At 39.1% G+C, this 13,138-nt stretch overlaps 1 protein-coding gene across 18 annotated transcripts in view; it reads left to right on the plus strand.

The window, feature by feature from the left end:
* The window catches only part of magi2a (membrane associated guanylate kinase, WW and PDZ domain containing 2a), a 595,536-nt gene that overhangs the window by 472,465 nt on the left and 109,933 nt on the right, over window positions 1-13,138 (plus strand). For all 18 annotated transcript variants that reach the window (XM_068004958.1, XM_068004959.1, XM_068004960.1 and 15 more), the window contains 3 exons: window positions 9,423-9,633; window positions 9,908-9,987; window positions 10,274-10,312. In XM_068004958.1, the coding sequence (XP_067861059.1) occupies window positions 9,423-9,633; window positions 9,908-9,987; window positions 10,274-10,312 (330 nt within the window). The remainder of the gene's footprint in view (window positions 1-9,422; window positions 9,634-9,907; window positions 9,988-10,273; window positions 10,313-13,138) is intronic.

Here is a 13,138-nt window from a genome sequence, read left to right on the forward strand (position 1 = left end):
CCTCGAGCACTCTGTCTCGGAAGACAATAAATGGGTTAAAACAAAACAAATCAAAATGTTTTCAAAAGAAGAGAATCAGGTTGATATCACCACGCTGTGACATTTGGTATCTGCTGATGTCTGCAGCTAAAGTCTTAAATTTTTAACACCACTGGATCGTTTCCTGCACCAAATTTCTCCAGCAAAGGTTGCACCGTAACTTTGTAAAGCCATTTTATGTCAAAGAACTACTCTTGGTAATCCTGCACCATCAACACTCACATGGTCCCAAAAACCAGGGTCACCTGTTTTAAAAGAAACACTGAAAATCCATTGCGGCTCTTCTTGAGAGCCCAAGGGGTTAATTTGTCAAATCATCATTTATTATTTATTTTGTCCAAAGGAATAATCCCTTTACCCGAAACAAATCCAGAGAACAAAACCGGAGAGAGAAATTGCCTAATCCCTCTCTCTCTGGAGCTCGCAACCTGTCTGAAATAAACCCTGTCTCTCCCACATACAGATGTACGTAGGACTGCGGACTGGAATTTCCAACTCCAAGTCCTAATCTCTGTGTTTTCAAGATGTCCAAATCAATGATGTTAACAACTGAGGCACCCGTATTAAAGGCAGTTGCTATATCACTTATCACAGATCTTTATGTCTCCATATTTGTCTATCTCTTTTACGATGTCCACCTCCATTCCATGTCGCGCTTTGTTTTAACACTTGAGTTAGGAGGTGTTGATATAATTGTTGAGTTTTCTTAGCATTCTCAATGCGAGTTATATAATTTGTCAGGGAAGATCTCCCTCTTTGGTCAGATCTTGTATTGGAGCTACCATTCGTGAATAGTTTCAAATAAAATTGAATAGCCCCAGAACTTGTCGAACTTCCTGATCATACTGTGGCGGGGTAAAACTGATAGGCGTTTAGTACCCTGTGTCAGTACATAGCTCAGGTAATGGACTTCCAATTGTCTAACCTATGCTTTCTCTTCATACGATTTGTTTTACATTCCTTTCTTATCAATTTTTTTTCACTGTAGCATTGTCTGTGTGGAAACTTATATCTCAGTCAATTGTAGCCTTTGGCATTTCCGAGTAATTGAGTCAATTTTAATAATATATAACCTATACCAATTGTTACCTCATGTTCACCTGTGTTCTGGGCAAGCCCCAGACAGTTCTCAACCGACTGGGTCATTTCTATCTGAACTGCCCTTGGCATGACAGTCTGGCTTCTTGGGATGGAAGGGGTTAATATTAACTGGCTCTCGTGGTAGCAGTAATTTGATACTTCTCCCTTTGAGATTAAGTTTCCACATTCCACCTTCAAAATTTTTCTTCACACAGGTTTGACTGATTTTTTTTTCACTTCTCACATTTGTGGATTGCTTTACACTATATATTTTGCACACTATTTTTGAGATTTATTTTAATCATAGTGTTTTCTCCAATGTTTCTTATTAACCAACTTGTTTGCTTGCAACTTCTTTACTTTCTTTTCAGACTCTGCTTTAGCTTTGCAAACCGCCTTTTCCCTAATCTTATCTTTCAGACGACAATTAAAATCCAATATGATCATTATCGGCGTCTCTTTTTTTTGTTAAAAACCTTAAGGGGCAGAGGAAGAATCAATCACAATAGCACAAAATGCTTCGAAGATCAAATTAATTTATAACCAGAGATCATCCTGCAACTGTAACTTGTATTTCTTTAAATCTGCACTTTATCTTTTCTTTTACAATTAAACCTCATTTTGTCTTGGTGAATTGAAAACAGATGTTGGTGTCCTTGGAAGGGGTTAACTTTTTTTAACAAAACGACGGAGCCAGATATCAGATTCACGCAGCGTTCTCAGCATACGTCAACGTAATTTTCACATAAATTCTTTTTTTTAAAAAATTCATACCGGGAAACAACATCTCCCATCGTACACTTCAGCCCACAGCCAGTCCAGCACCTCCAGACTACTGCGACCAACTCCTGTCCAGGCTGCCCCCAACCCTCACACCGCTCCGCAAGCTCCACAACTTGCTATCCAATTCACTCTTTTTTTTTCATACTTTTAGTGGGTATGATTATAACCAACTCTCCGAGCTGTTCCAGCTTTCCGACTTTTCCTATCACGGTGATACCAGATAGCTTTTTTATATCTGTCCTGTTATTTTTTTTAATCCTTTTTTTTTAACCACAGCCAATCATAAGATAAAAATTCAAAATGCCAATTCTTTTGAAGATCCTATGTCTGGAATTTAACATGCTCACATTTTATAAGAACCAGAATTTAATAGGTCACTTAACCTCAATAACTCCAATTTTAATTCAGCAATATCAGAATTAAACACAAGACAAAACAGATACATCACACAAAAGAAGAAAACACGTAAGACGCAGTAAGAAGGGGGCATGGCCCACAACACCGACAGAAAACACTCACAATAAGGACAGGCTTTTTAAAGAGAGAGTACACTGAAACAAAAGAACCTTTCTTTTCCGGGTCTCTGTCTTTTAAACATTTTTCTAGTCACTTAATTCTATCCATCTTCGGGAAAGGGATATTTCTTACTTTTGGTCCATTTTGACCAAACTATCAACTTGTCAGTTGTTTCTTTCCCAAAGTTTCTGTACATGTAAGCAGCAAGTGTTCCCTTTGGAGAGATTTTGCTAGCGTTGGCGCCCATGGCTTATAGTTTATACAATCCTCCACACTGTAATTACACAACAATCAAGACCTATCTTAACTATCACAATTCTATACTTGATAATTCAGCTGATTGGACAAGACGTCATGTGTTCTCTACACCCACTCCAGGGTCCTGGCCCCAATAACCAGCTCAGGCTAGGTGCGTGAGAGAAACGTCTGCACTTAGTTGAATCAGCTGACTTACGCAAGATTTTTTTTAAAAAAGTGCTTCTCTCCTTGAGCAGGGGGAACACTATTAGTGTTTCTATCTAAACACTTAATTTAGGTAAACCAGAATTTCACACTTTTCTGAATTACGCAACATCTAGTCTGCGCTTGTCCAAATTACAACTTCACACTAAGAATTTTTTAAACAAGTCTGTAACCTGGTTAACTTTTCTCTCTTTTTCTCTGGCGCCTTTTTCCACTAGCAGCTGACCGTCTGTTGGTCCTTACAGCAACCTCAACGTCACTCTAGTATCACAGATCTACTCCGTTATTGCTCTCTCAGCCCGTTACTACAACACTGCAGCTGACAATATCGAGTAATCTGTCGCGCGTCTCTTTTTTTTTCTTTCCTTTTCTTTCCTTGTCCATACGAAACACATTTCCTATGATCGCCTTCCAATTCCTAAAGGCAAACAGAAGAATTAGTCACGTCAGTTAATGCATATACTTATCAATCGCTGTGTGTCTGGGTTCGTACAGACAACTTGTGTCCGTACTTAACGGGGATCACAAGCGATCGCGGTGGAACCTCCGTGAAACTGTCGAAAACTTAATTACCTATTATACACAATGCATTAACTCCAAACACTTATTTTCAGACAAGTAAGAATTTTAATTAAAAGAAACTTGAGCTCAAGGGAAGATCTGCTCCGACAGTGGTCAGAACTACCACTTCCCTGGACAAAGGACACAGTTCACATTTATACAGTTCAATCAGCAATATCTGTCTATCATAGAATATGGGTGTACATGTACATTCCCCATTAGTTCAAGTGGTTTAGTCAATCAAGCAGGGAGCCTGCCTCCTCTGGACATCCATAGCTCATTCCTGTTTTGGCACGTAGTAGGCCTCGCAGGCCCGAGAACACCACCTCCTTAAATTCCAAAGCTGGTTAATCAGTAGGGCTGAAGTCAGAATCAAGGCCACATGGCCTCTCAAGAAACTCTATTCTCATTATATTATAAGCCAGCAATACCCTTATCTGCATGGGGGGAGGGGGGGAGGCCAGACAGTAGCAAGCACCTGGACAGCCAACTTAATTATTAACGTACCAAGGACAATTGTGTCTTTCTCTGTGTGTGTGTGAAATTGTAACTACCCTATGTATGGGAGTCAAGGAGTTAACATTGGTCAAATACCCATCATGCTTTTCTCTTTTTATGGTCAAGTAACTGTTCACGTATTTCTACATTAATGTGGTCTTTATGGTTTTCCACATTTAAAAATTATTATAATATGTAATGATTTTTGTTTGCAGTACAGAAAATAAATCTTTTTCACAAGGTCAAAACAGCAATATCAGCTAGAAATTACAGGTGGTGATAATCTACAGACACATTCTCATTTTATTTTGTTGGACTTGGGTAAATACAATTTAATGTACACTACTTTCATCCTTCAGGCTGTATACACTTTCTTCCATCCTTGGAGAAATCTGAATGGTCTCTTTGGTTGGATTCTCATCTTGCTGCATCATGGAGGCACTGTCTTCTCCATATGGCACAATCCTGTAAGGAAGTCCCCAACCAGAGTCCTTCAGTGCCTGGTGTGATGGCTTTGAACACCTACATTACAACAGTGACTACACTTCAAAAGTACTTCATTGGCTGTAAAGCACTTTGGGACATCATGAGGTCGTGAAAGGCGCTATATAAATGCAAGTCCTTTCCTTTCCTTTTCCTTTCCTTTATCATATGACATTCATTCTTTCACTATTTTAATGTTTATTTTAAATGTGTTAATTCACCCACAAACAGGTCTCTGTTAAAATAGGAGACAGAAGAATGACATATGAAGCATTTGTCTGCTATTATCGCCAACAGTAATTTCTAGCCTCATGTATTTGAAGATTTTAAAAACAGAAATGTTTGGAATGCACAGGAAGTTCATCGCCATACAAAAGAGGCAAAGACATTAGTGTTTAGTGGGATTTCTCATTAGAATCAATTCTGAAGCTTTAAAGAAAGAAATAACTTGCATTTATATAACACCTTTCATGACCTCAGGACATCCTAAAGCCATGGGATCTTTATATCCACCTAATAAGGCTGACGGGGCCTCCATTTAACGTCTCATCCAAAAGACGGCACTTCCGACAGTGCAGCACTCCCTCAGTACTGCCCTGAAGAGTCAGCCTATATTGTATGCTCAAGTCTATGGAGTGGGCTTTGAACCCTTGACCATCTGACTCAGAGGCAAGAATGCTAACACTGAGCCAAGGCTGACACCTTTACTTTGATATTATTGACCCATTCTTAACCCTCCTGAAGATATTTAAATAAAATAAAATGTTTACTTGAAATAGTTTGATCAGCATGCTCTCAATGTAGGTAATCTGCCACCTGCCTCAGGTGGGTCACCACAGAGTCCTGGAAAAGGGCAGTTGAGAGATTGTCAGTTTTGTCTTTTGAACGCATAATGAACTCCAGGTTGGAAGTGTTGTAAAAGGTTTCAGTTTATAAATTAACGCGATGTATCTGGGGTTAGATTCTCAGTCAAAGGACCTGGATCCTGTAATGTTGCATTGATGTCCCTATAACTGCATTTATTTATTTTCATATTTAAAATGTGTAGCTCTTACAGAAGAAATTATTTTGACTGGAAAGGTAGAATTTCAGAACGCACCACAATGCCACAAAATGTTCCAAGTGTCAAAAATATACATTTTCAGGGAGGGGGAGGGATACCTGCAGATTCCCTGGCAAGTGAATCTCAAACCATCAGCACTCACATCACCTTCAGTAATTTTTGTGTATTTTAGGTTTTTCCCCTTCAATAAAAATTATTAAATGTTGACTCTGTAGTTTAAATTAAGACAAGTACATGTTCTGCTGAATTACAGTTTTTAATTCCTTGTTTTCATCTGACATACAGCTTATATTCGGGGCTATAATCTTTCAAAGTTCTCTAGATTCAGGAACTGTCCATCTAGATTGGAAAATTGCACATGTCACTCCGCTTTTTAAGAAAGGAGAGAGAAGGAAACCAGGGAATTATAGACCAGTTAGCCTAACATCTGTTGTGGGGAAAATGCTGGAGTCTATAATTAAGGATAGGGTGACTGAACACCTTGAGAAGTTTCAGTTAATCAGAGCGAGCCAGCATGGATATGTGAAAGGTAGGTCGTGCCTGACAAACCTGATTGAATTTTTTGAAGAGGTGACTAAAGTGGTGGACAGGGGAATGTCAATGGATGTTATTTATATGGACTTCCAGAAGGCATTTGATAAGGTCCCACATAAGAGACTGTTAGCTAAGATAGAAGCCCATGGAATCGAGGAAAAAGTACAGACTTGGTTAGGAAGTTGGCTGAGCGAAAGGTGACAGAGAGTAGGGATAATGGGTAGGTACTCACATTGGCAGGATGTGACTAGTGGAGTCCCACAGGGATCTGTCTTGGGGCCTCAATTATTCACAATATTTATTAACGAGTTAGATGAAGGTATAGAAAGTCTCATATCTAAGTTTGCCGATGACACAAAGATTGGTGGCATTGTAAGCAGTGTAGATGAAAACATAAAATTACAAAGCGATATTGATAGATTAGGTGAATGGGCAAAGCTGTGGCAAATGGAATTCAGTGTAGACAAATGTGAGGTCATCCACTTTGGATCAAAAAAGGATAGAACAGGGTACTTTCTAAATGGTAAAAAGTTAATAACAGTGAATGTCCAAAGGGACTTAGGGGTTCAGGTACATAGATAATGGAAGTGTCATGAACAAGTGCAGAAAATAATCAAGAAGGCAAATGGAATGTTGGCCTTTATATCTAGAGGACTAGAGTACAAAGGGACAGAAGTTATGCTGCAGCTATACAAAACCCTGATTAGACCGCACCTGGAGTACTGTGAGCAGTTCTGGGCACCGCACCTTCGGAAGGACATATTGGCCTTGGAGGGAGTACAGCATAGGTTTACTAGAATGATACCCGGACTTCAAGGGTTAAGTTACGAGGAGAGATTACACAAATTGGGGTTGTATTCTCTAGAGTTTAGAAGGTTAAGGGGAACAAATAGGGTGGATAGAGAGAAACTATTTCTGCTGGTTGGGGATTCTAGGAGCAGGGGGCACAGTCTAAAAATTAATGCCAGACCTTTCAGGAGCGAGATTAGAAAACATTTCTACACACAAAGGGTGGTAGAAGTTTGGAACTTTCTTCCGCAAACAGCAGTTGATACTAGCTCAATTGCTAAATTTAAATCTGAGATAGACAGCTTTTTGGCAACCAAAGGTATTAAGGGATATGGGCCAAAGGCAGGTATATGGAGTGAGATCACAGATCAGCCATGATCTTATCAAATGACGGAGCAGGCACGAGGGGCTGAATGGCCTACTCCTGTTCCTATGTTCCTATTTTTGAGCTATCAACTCTTGCTAGTTTTCTAGGTTGACACAAATATCTGACTTTAGAGTCTTTCCCTTTTTCCATGGCTCCCCTACATCCCTTTTTGTTTCTAGTTACCTTTTTTCCTTCCTTTTCATTGAGGTTTTGTTGGATATACTGTTTAAATTTGGATGTAGGTTACTTGTGCGCTTCCTTTATTTTCCTGTCTTGGAATGGGTGTGCTAATTTGGAAGGAAGCTCAGAGTCCCTGACGACACCGTTTATCCAATTCATAGGAAACATATGTTGCAGATGGTTAGGGCACCTGATCAAACAAGTATGCCCAAAGTCCTCCAAAAGAAACAGGTGGGAAAAGATCACAGAGATAGGAAAAAAACAGCTAAATGGGATGGTGTCACCTTCGAAGTTTAGTTTTACTTTATTTTTATTAAGAATGAGAATCTGAGTGAACAGAACAATAAAACACTTCTTAATTATGAGTAACTTCCAAATAGAGTAAAAGAAGATGCATGTTTCTTGTAGAACCATTCCCAAAGAGTTAAAGGTAAAGTAGATTAGGGTAAGTTTTGAGTGACTGCAGTGTTTGTTAGTTTTAGACCAGTAGCATCTTAATTAATTTGGTTTATTTTAAAGTGCTTTTTTTCTTACTATCCAGTGTCAAACCTACATGGTGTTTTTCCAGCATATATTTGACACTAAATATGATGAATGGTCTCATTTACATTATTCTGGTTAAATATATATATTTTTAATTGAATTTATTCGGTTTTGAAAGTCTGCTGTTCTTAATTGTTACGATGTGGAGATGCCGGTGATGGACTGGGGTGGACAAATGTAAGGAGTCTTACAACACCAGGTTATAGTCCAACAGCTTTATTGGAATCACAAGCTTTCGGCGCTTTCCTCCTTCGTCAGGTGAGTCCTTCCTCACCTGATGAAGGAGGAAAGCTTCATCAGGTGAGGAAAGCTTCTTCAGCTGCTTCATCAATGACCTTCCCTCCATCATAAGGTCAGAAATGGGGATGTTCGCTGATGACTGCACAGTGTTCAGTTCCATTCGCAACCCCTCAGATAATGAAGCAGTCCGAGCCCGCATGCAGCAAGACCTGGACAACATCCAGGCTTGGGCTCATAAGTGGCAAGTAACATTCGCGCCAGATAAGTGCCAGGCAATGACCATCTCCAACAAGAGAAAGTCTAACCACCTCCCCTTGACATTCAACGGCATTACCATCGCCGAATCCCCCACCATCAACATCCTGGGGGTCACCATTGACCAGAAACTGAACTGGACCAGCCATATAAATACTGTGGCTACGAGAGCAGGTCAGAGGCTGGGTGTTCTGCGGCGAGTGACTCACCTCCTGACTCCCCAAAGCCTTTCCACCATCTACAAGGCACAAGTCAGGAGTGTGATGGAATACTCTCCACTTGCCTGGATGAGTGCAGCTCCAACAACACTCAAGAAGCTCGACACCATCCAAGATAAAGCAGCCCGCTTGATTGGCACCCCATCCATCACCCTAAACATTCACTCCCTTCACCACCGGCGCACTGTGGCTGCAGTGTGCACCATCCACAGGATGCACTGCAGCAACTCGCCAAGGCTTCTTCGACAGCACCTCCCAAACCCGCGACCTCTACCACCTAGAAGGACAAGAGCAGCAGGCACATGGGAACAACACCACCTGCACGTTCCCCTCCAAGTCACACACCATCCCGACTTGGAAATATATCGCCGTTCCTTCATCGTCGCTGGGTCAAAATCCTGGAACTCCCTTCCTAACAGCACTGTGGGAGAACCGTCACCACACGGACTGCAGCGGTTCAAGAAGGCGGCTCACCACCACCTTCTCGAGGGCAATTAGGGATGGGCAATAAATGCCGGCCTCGCCAGCGACGCCCACATCCCGTGAACGAATAAAAAAAAATAAAAAAAATTAATTGTTACTGACATTTTATTTAATGGGCTCAATTTTGGACATGTTAAAGTGTTTTAAGTGGCTTGGCAAGTAAAGAAACTTTTTTGTTCGATTTTAAATTGAGATTAGTGAATACTCTTGAATGTGCCAAATTTCTGGTTCTGCTAATGAATGATATCGAACACCAGCGCAGGGTGATTACTTTGTTTGTGTGTATGTCCCATTTCTGATTAGGCTGATTATCTGTATCCTCCAACAGAATCTAGTGAACATGAAGACAAAAGCACTGATGCCTCAGGTGAGATTTATTCACATCCTTGTGCTGCACCAGTCTATGGCCTTACAAAGGGAACAAAAGAAGATTCAGATTCAGAAAAACAGACCAAACCAGAGGATGGAGGCAATTTGGGTCCATTGCCAGAGAACTGGGAGATGGCATACACAGAAAAAGGCGAAGTCTATTTTATCGAGTAAGGCATTTTAATCAAATTCTTATGTGACTTCTCGATGAACATTTTCAGTTAGCTTGACTTTGGAAATGCTCTACCCCTGTTTAACTTAATATATAGCTAGTAGAAAGAGCTGAACTTGCCAAAAATACAGCTGCCATGCACAATTTCAGTTGCACCTCTTCTGTAGCTAATTAGATTGTATAAGCAAATTAGATGCATTGATTGCAATTTGACTTGAACGACCAATTCTTTTGTAAAAACAAAGACTAGAGCTGTTTTCTTTCTTTCTTAGCCATAACACCAAAACAACATCCTGGCTTGATCCACGTTTAGCTAAAAAGGCAAAGCCTCCAGAAGAATGTAAAGATGACGGTAAGTAAATCTGCATTTCTTTGCTTAGTGTGTGTACGTATCCTTTTTTAAAATTCAATTGCTTTTTTTAGATTTGATAGCTGGAGAGTACATCTTGCTGCTGAATGATAGTTAATGAGAGCAGCTAACACTGGGACACAGGTGACCTTCACTGCTTGCTGCATATTGTTTGTTCTTCTCCAGTCCAATAATATCAGCTGCAGCAGTGTAGAAACTGAGGTTGTCTTTTTCTGTGCCTTGGAGAATATTTCTATGTTAACTTTGTATTTCTGATTTAAAATTGAAGGAGACAAGCTGCAATCTGGAAACACAGGACAGAAGCTAGGTACTGTAACTTTAAGTAATTTTCTCATTTTATTCTCAAGATAGTGCATCTTTTCATATAGCCATCTTGTTTCATTTTAGTGGAGAGTTTATATTATCCTATTTCAACATTTCCTCTGACATAATTTGTTTTGATTTCATGAAAACATTCACTAAATCTATTTTGAGTTACTGTGAGGAAAGGAATTTCAATGATGCCTACAGTGTACACCATTTGCAACCTTTGTTTTAGATGAGAAGCATGTCATCTAAAATATATATATGTATATATATTTTAGACAAATATGCAACTAGCTTTTTTTTTATAAAACCCAAACTGGTCGACGTTTAGATTTATGACAAAGCAAAAAAGATAACTTAATTGAATATGAATAATCTCCTAAAGGGAAAATCAAGTATTTGTAGTGGGAGGTGCATTTATTTTATCTGAGGTCCGTGGGCACCAAATGAACATATAATTCAGAACACAATTTTATATGTGATCTTAAGCAGATTGCTTGTAATTTTCAGAATTAAACCATCTTTGCAAGAAATTAGTAGAATTCATGTTGACATATATAAACCATGTATAATGTGTATAAATTGGTAATGCTAAGATAGGTTCCCACTGTCACAAAATCTTAAGCAGTTCTAGAAGAAGGCTTTTGTTTAAAGCCATGCTCTCTCACATTCATTTTTTAAAGTTGAATTTTAATACTTTTTGGACCATTGTTTAGCATTTGAACCAGCATACACTGCAAACATTTTTCTCAAATTATTGCTACTCCTAATATGTGCATAATAGAGCACAGCAAATGTTTGAACTCCAGTAGTTGTCTCCTTTTCATCTCCCGCTGCACTGTAACAAACGTTCCCTTAGCAACTACATTGCCACAATGAGCTGGAGACCCAAAGTAATCAATTAAAATGGTCTCTGCAGTTACATCCATGGCAACTATGACAGAAACAATGATTTGTTTTCATTGCTCTAATAAGATGTCACAACGCCTGTGACATCTGATGTCACTATGTGCCAAATCACCTGAATCTGTGGTATTTTATTTCTCTTTTATGATTTGCTCTAAATTATTATTTATTATCTTTTATTTATTTTAGTTTTACCCAGTGCTTAGAGAAACTACATTGGGCACTCATTCAAGAGAACAGAACTAGCATAATTATTTGGTTGACCTGCTGGCTGGATGTCTATTGTATCCAAAGGGTCTCTGATGCGTATCTTTTCTTTACCTACCAAAAGGATCAGCTTTTTGATTCTGGAAAAAGATTCACGGCTGTGTGTTACATTTACAACTGGAACTGATCTCTTAATCACAAAGCAACAGCCACCAGTGCAGGGAGACCAGTTTCAACTCTAAACAAGATATACACTAAAAGTTTTCGGCCTCAGCTACTAAATGTATAGATATCTGACAAACTGATCGTTATTAGAACAATTAAACTTCAGCTCAAAAATTTTGAATGTGTAATAATTCAGAGCATTAACAGAGAGGGATTATTTTGCGCGCACACACACACACACACACACACACACACACACACGTAGAAGCATGCACATTGTCCAGAGGAGAAATAGCTACATCTATTTCTGGTTTAGCATTCATTTTTTGGAAATACAATTAATTCAACAAAAAAGTTTATGAAGTGTGAAATTTGTACCAGACACACACATTCTGCAAATTAGAAAACTTTTTGTGGTGAATTTGATAAAATTGATTGGCTAAAACATCTGGGATTTTGAGTATTTGTTTGACAAGACAGGCAGTACTGTATATGGAAGAATTGTTAAATGCTTCCTATACATACATTGCAAAATGTGTGGTTTCAATCAAATAAAACTGTTTAGGTAACCCAAAGGAAAATGCCTCCAGTGTACGCTTTGAATTTTTAAGTAGCCTGTTTAACTAAATTGCTTTAATTGAAAACATTTATCCACTTATTTCTGTAGAACTAGTTATTTTAATGAAAAACTATTTTTGCAGTCATCCAGCCTGTGAAAATATTCTTTCTGATTATTGCATACAGAGTGCACAAAGGCACAGTGTCGTGCAATTTTGAATTCACCATGAAAATATTTGCATCTCATCCCTACAAAATTAAAGGGCCAGATTTTGCTGCAACGGGGCATCTCGCATTAGTTAGACTTGTTCATACACGTTTAGGGTTTAAAATGTCTTTCCCACGAAGTTGCTGGAAGCGCAGGGACGACGACAGGGCATCTGGGACCTTGGGGATCAATGGGACAAAGAGTGTATCTCCTTAACCAATCAGATTAAAGAATTGAGAAATAAAGAGGTCGGACTGAGAAGGAGGGTGAACTAGAGTGAGTGAATACAATGTCAAATCAGGTACAGAAGGAGAAGGAAAGAAAGCTTGGATTAAGAGAGAAAAAAGAAACAGAAAGGAAAAGTAAGAAAAAAAATTAAAATTTGACATTTTTAAAATCTCTTAAAACAATTCACCACCTGAAAGAATGAGACTCCACACTTATTGTTTACTTTCTGGGCAAGAGAGGATGATTAGTAGTCAGTAACAATTATCACATCATTAAAAAGGTACTTACTCTGATAATTACTGGACTTAAACTCGCCACAAATGCAGCAACATCATGAAAATCACATGGAGGTTAATTTTGAGATGGCGTTTCGCAAAACTAATGGTGGAGCAGCGCAAATCGGCCAACAATTTGTAGCGATTTGCAATTCATGGGGTATCTCTTCCTCACTACAAGTTGCTGGCCGATTCGCGCATTAATAACGGCGTGCGTCGTTCAGAAGCCATTATTTTTTTCAGCAAAATCAGCAATGAGATGTATTTAAACAGTTGCACG

This window comes from Heptranchias perlo, chromosome 24, assembly GCF_035084215.1.
Source record: "Heptranchias perlo isolate sHepPer1 chromosome 24, sHepPer1.hap1, whole genome shotgun sequence".
NCBI lineage: Eukaryota > Metazoa > Chordata > Chondrichthyes > Hexanchiformes > Hexanchidae > Heptranchias > Heptranchias perlo.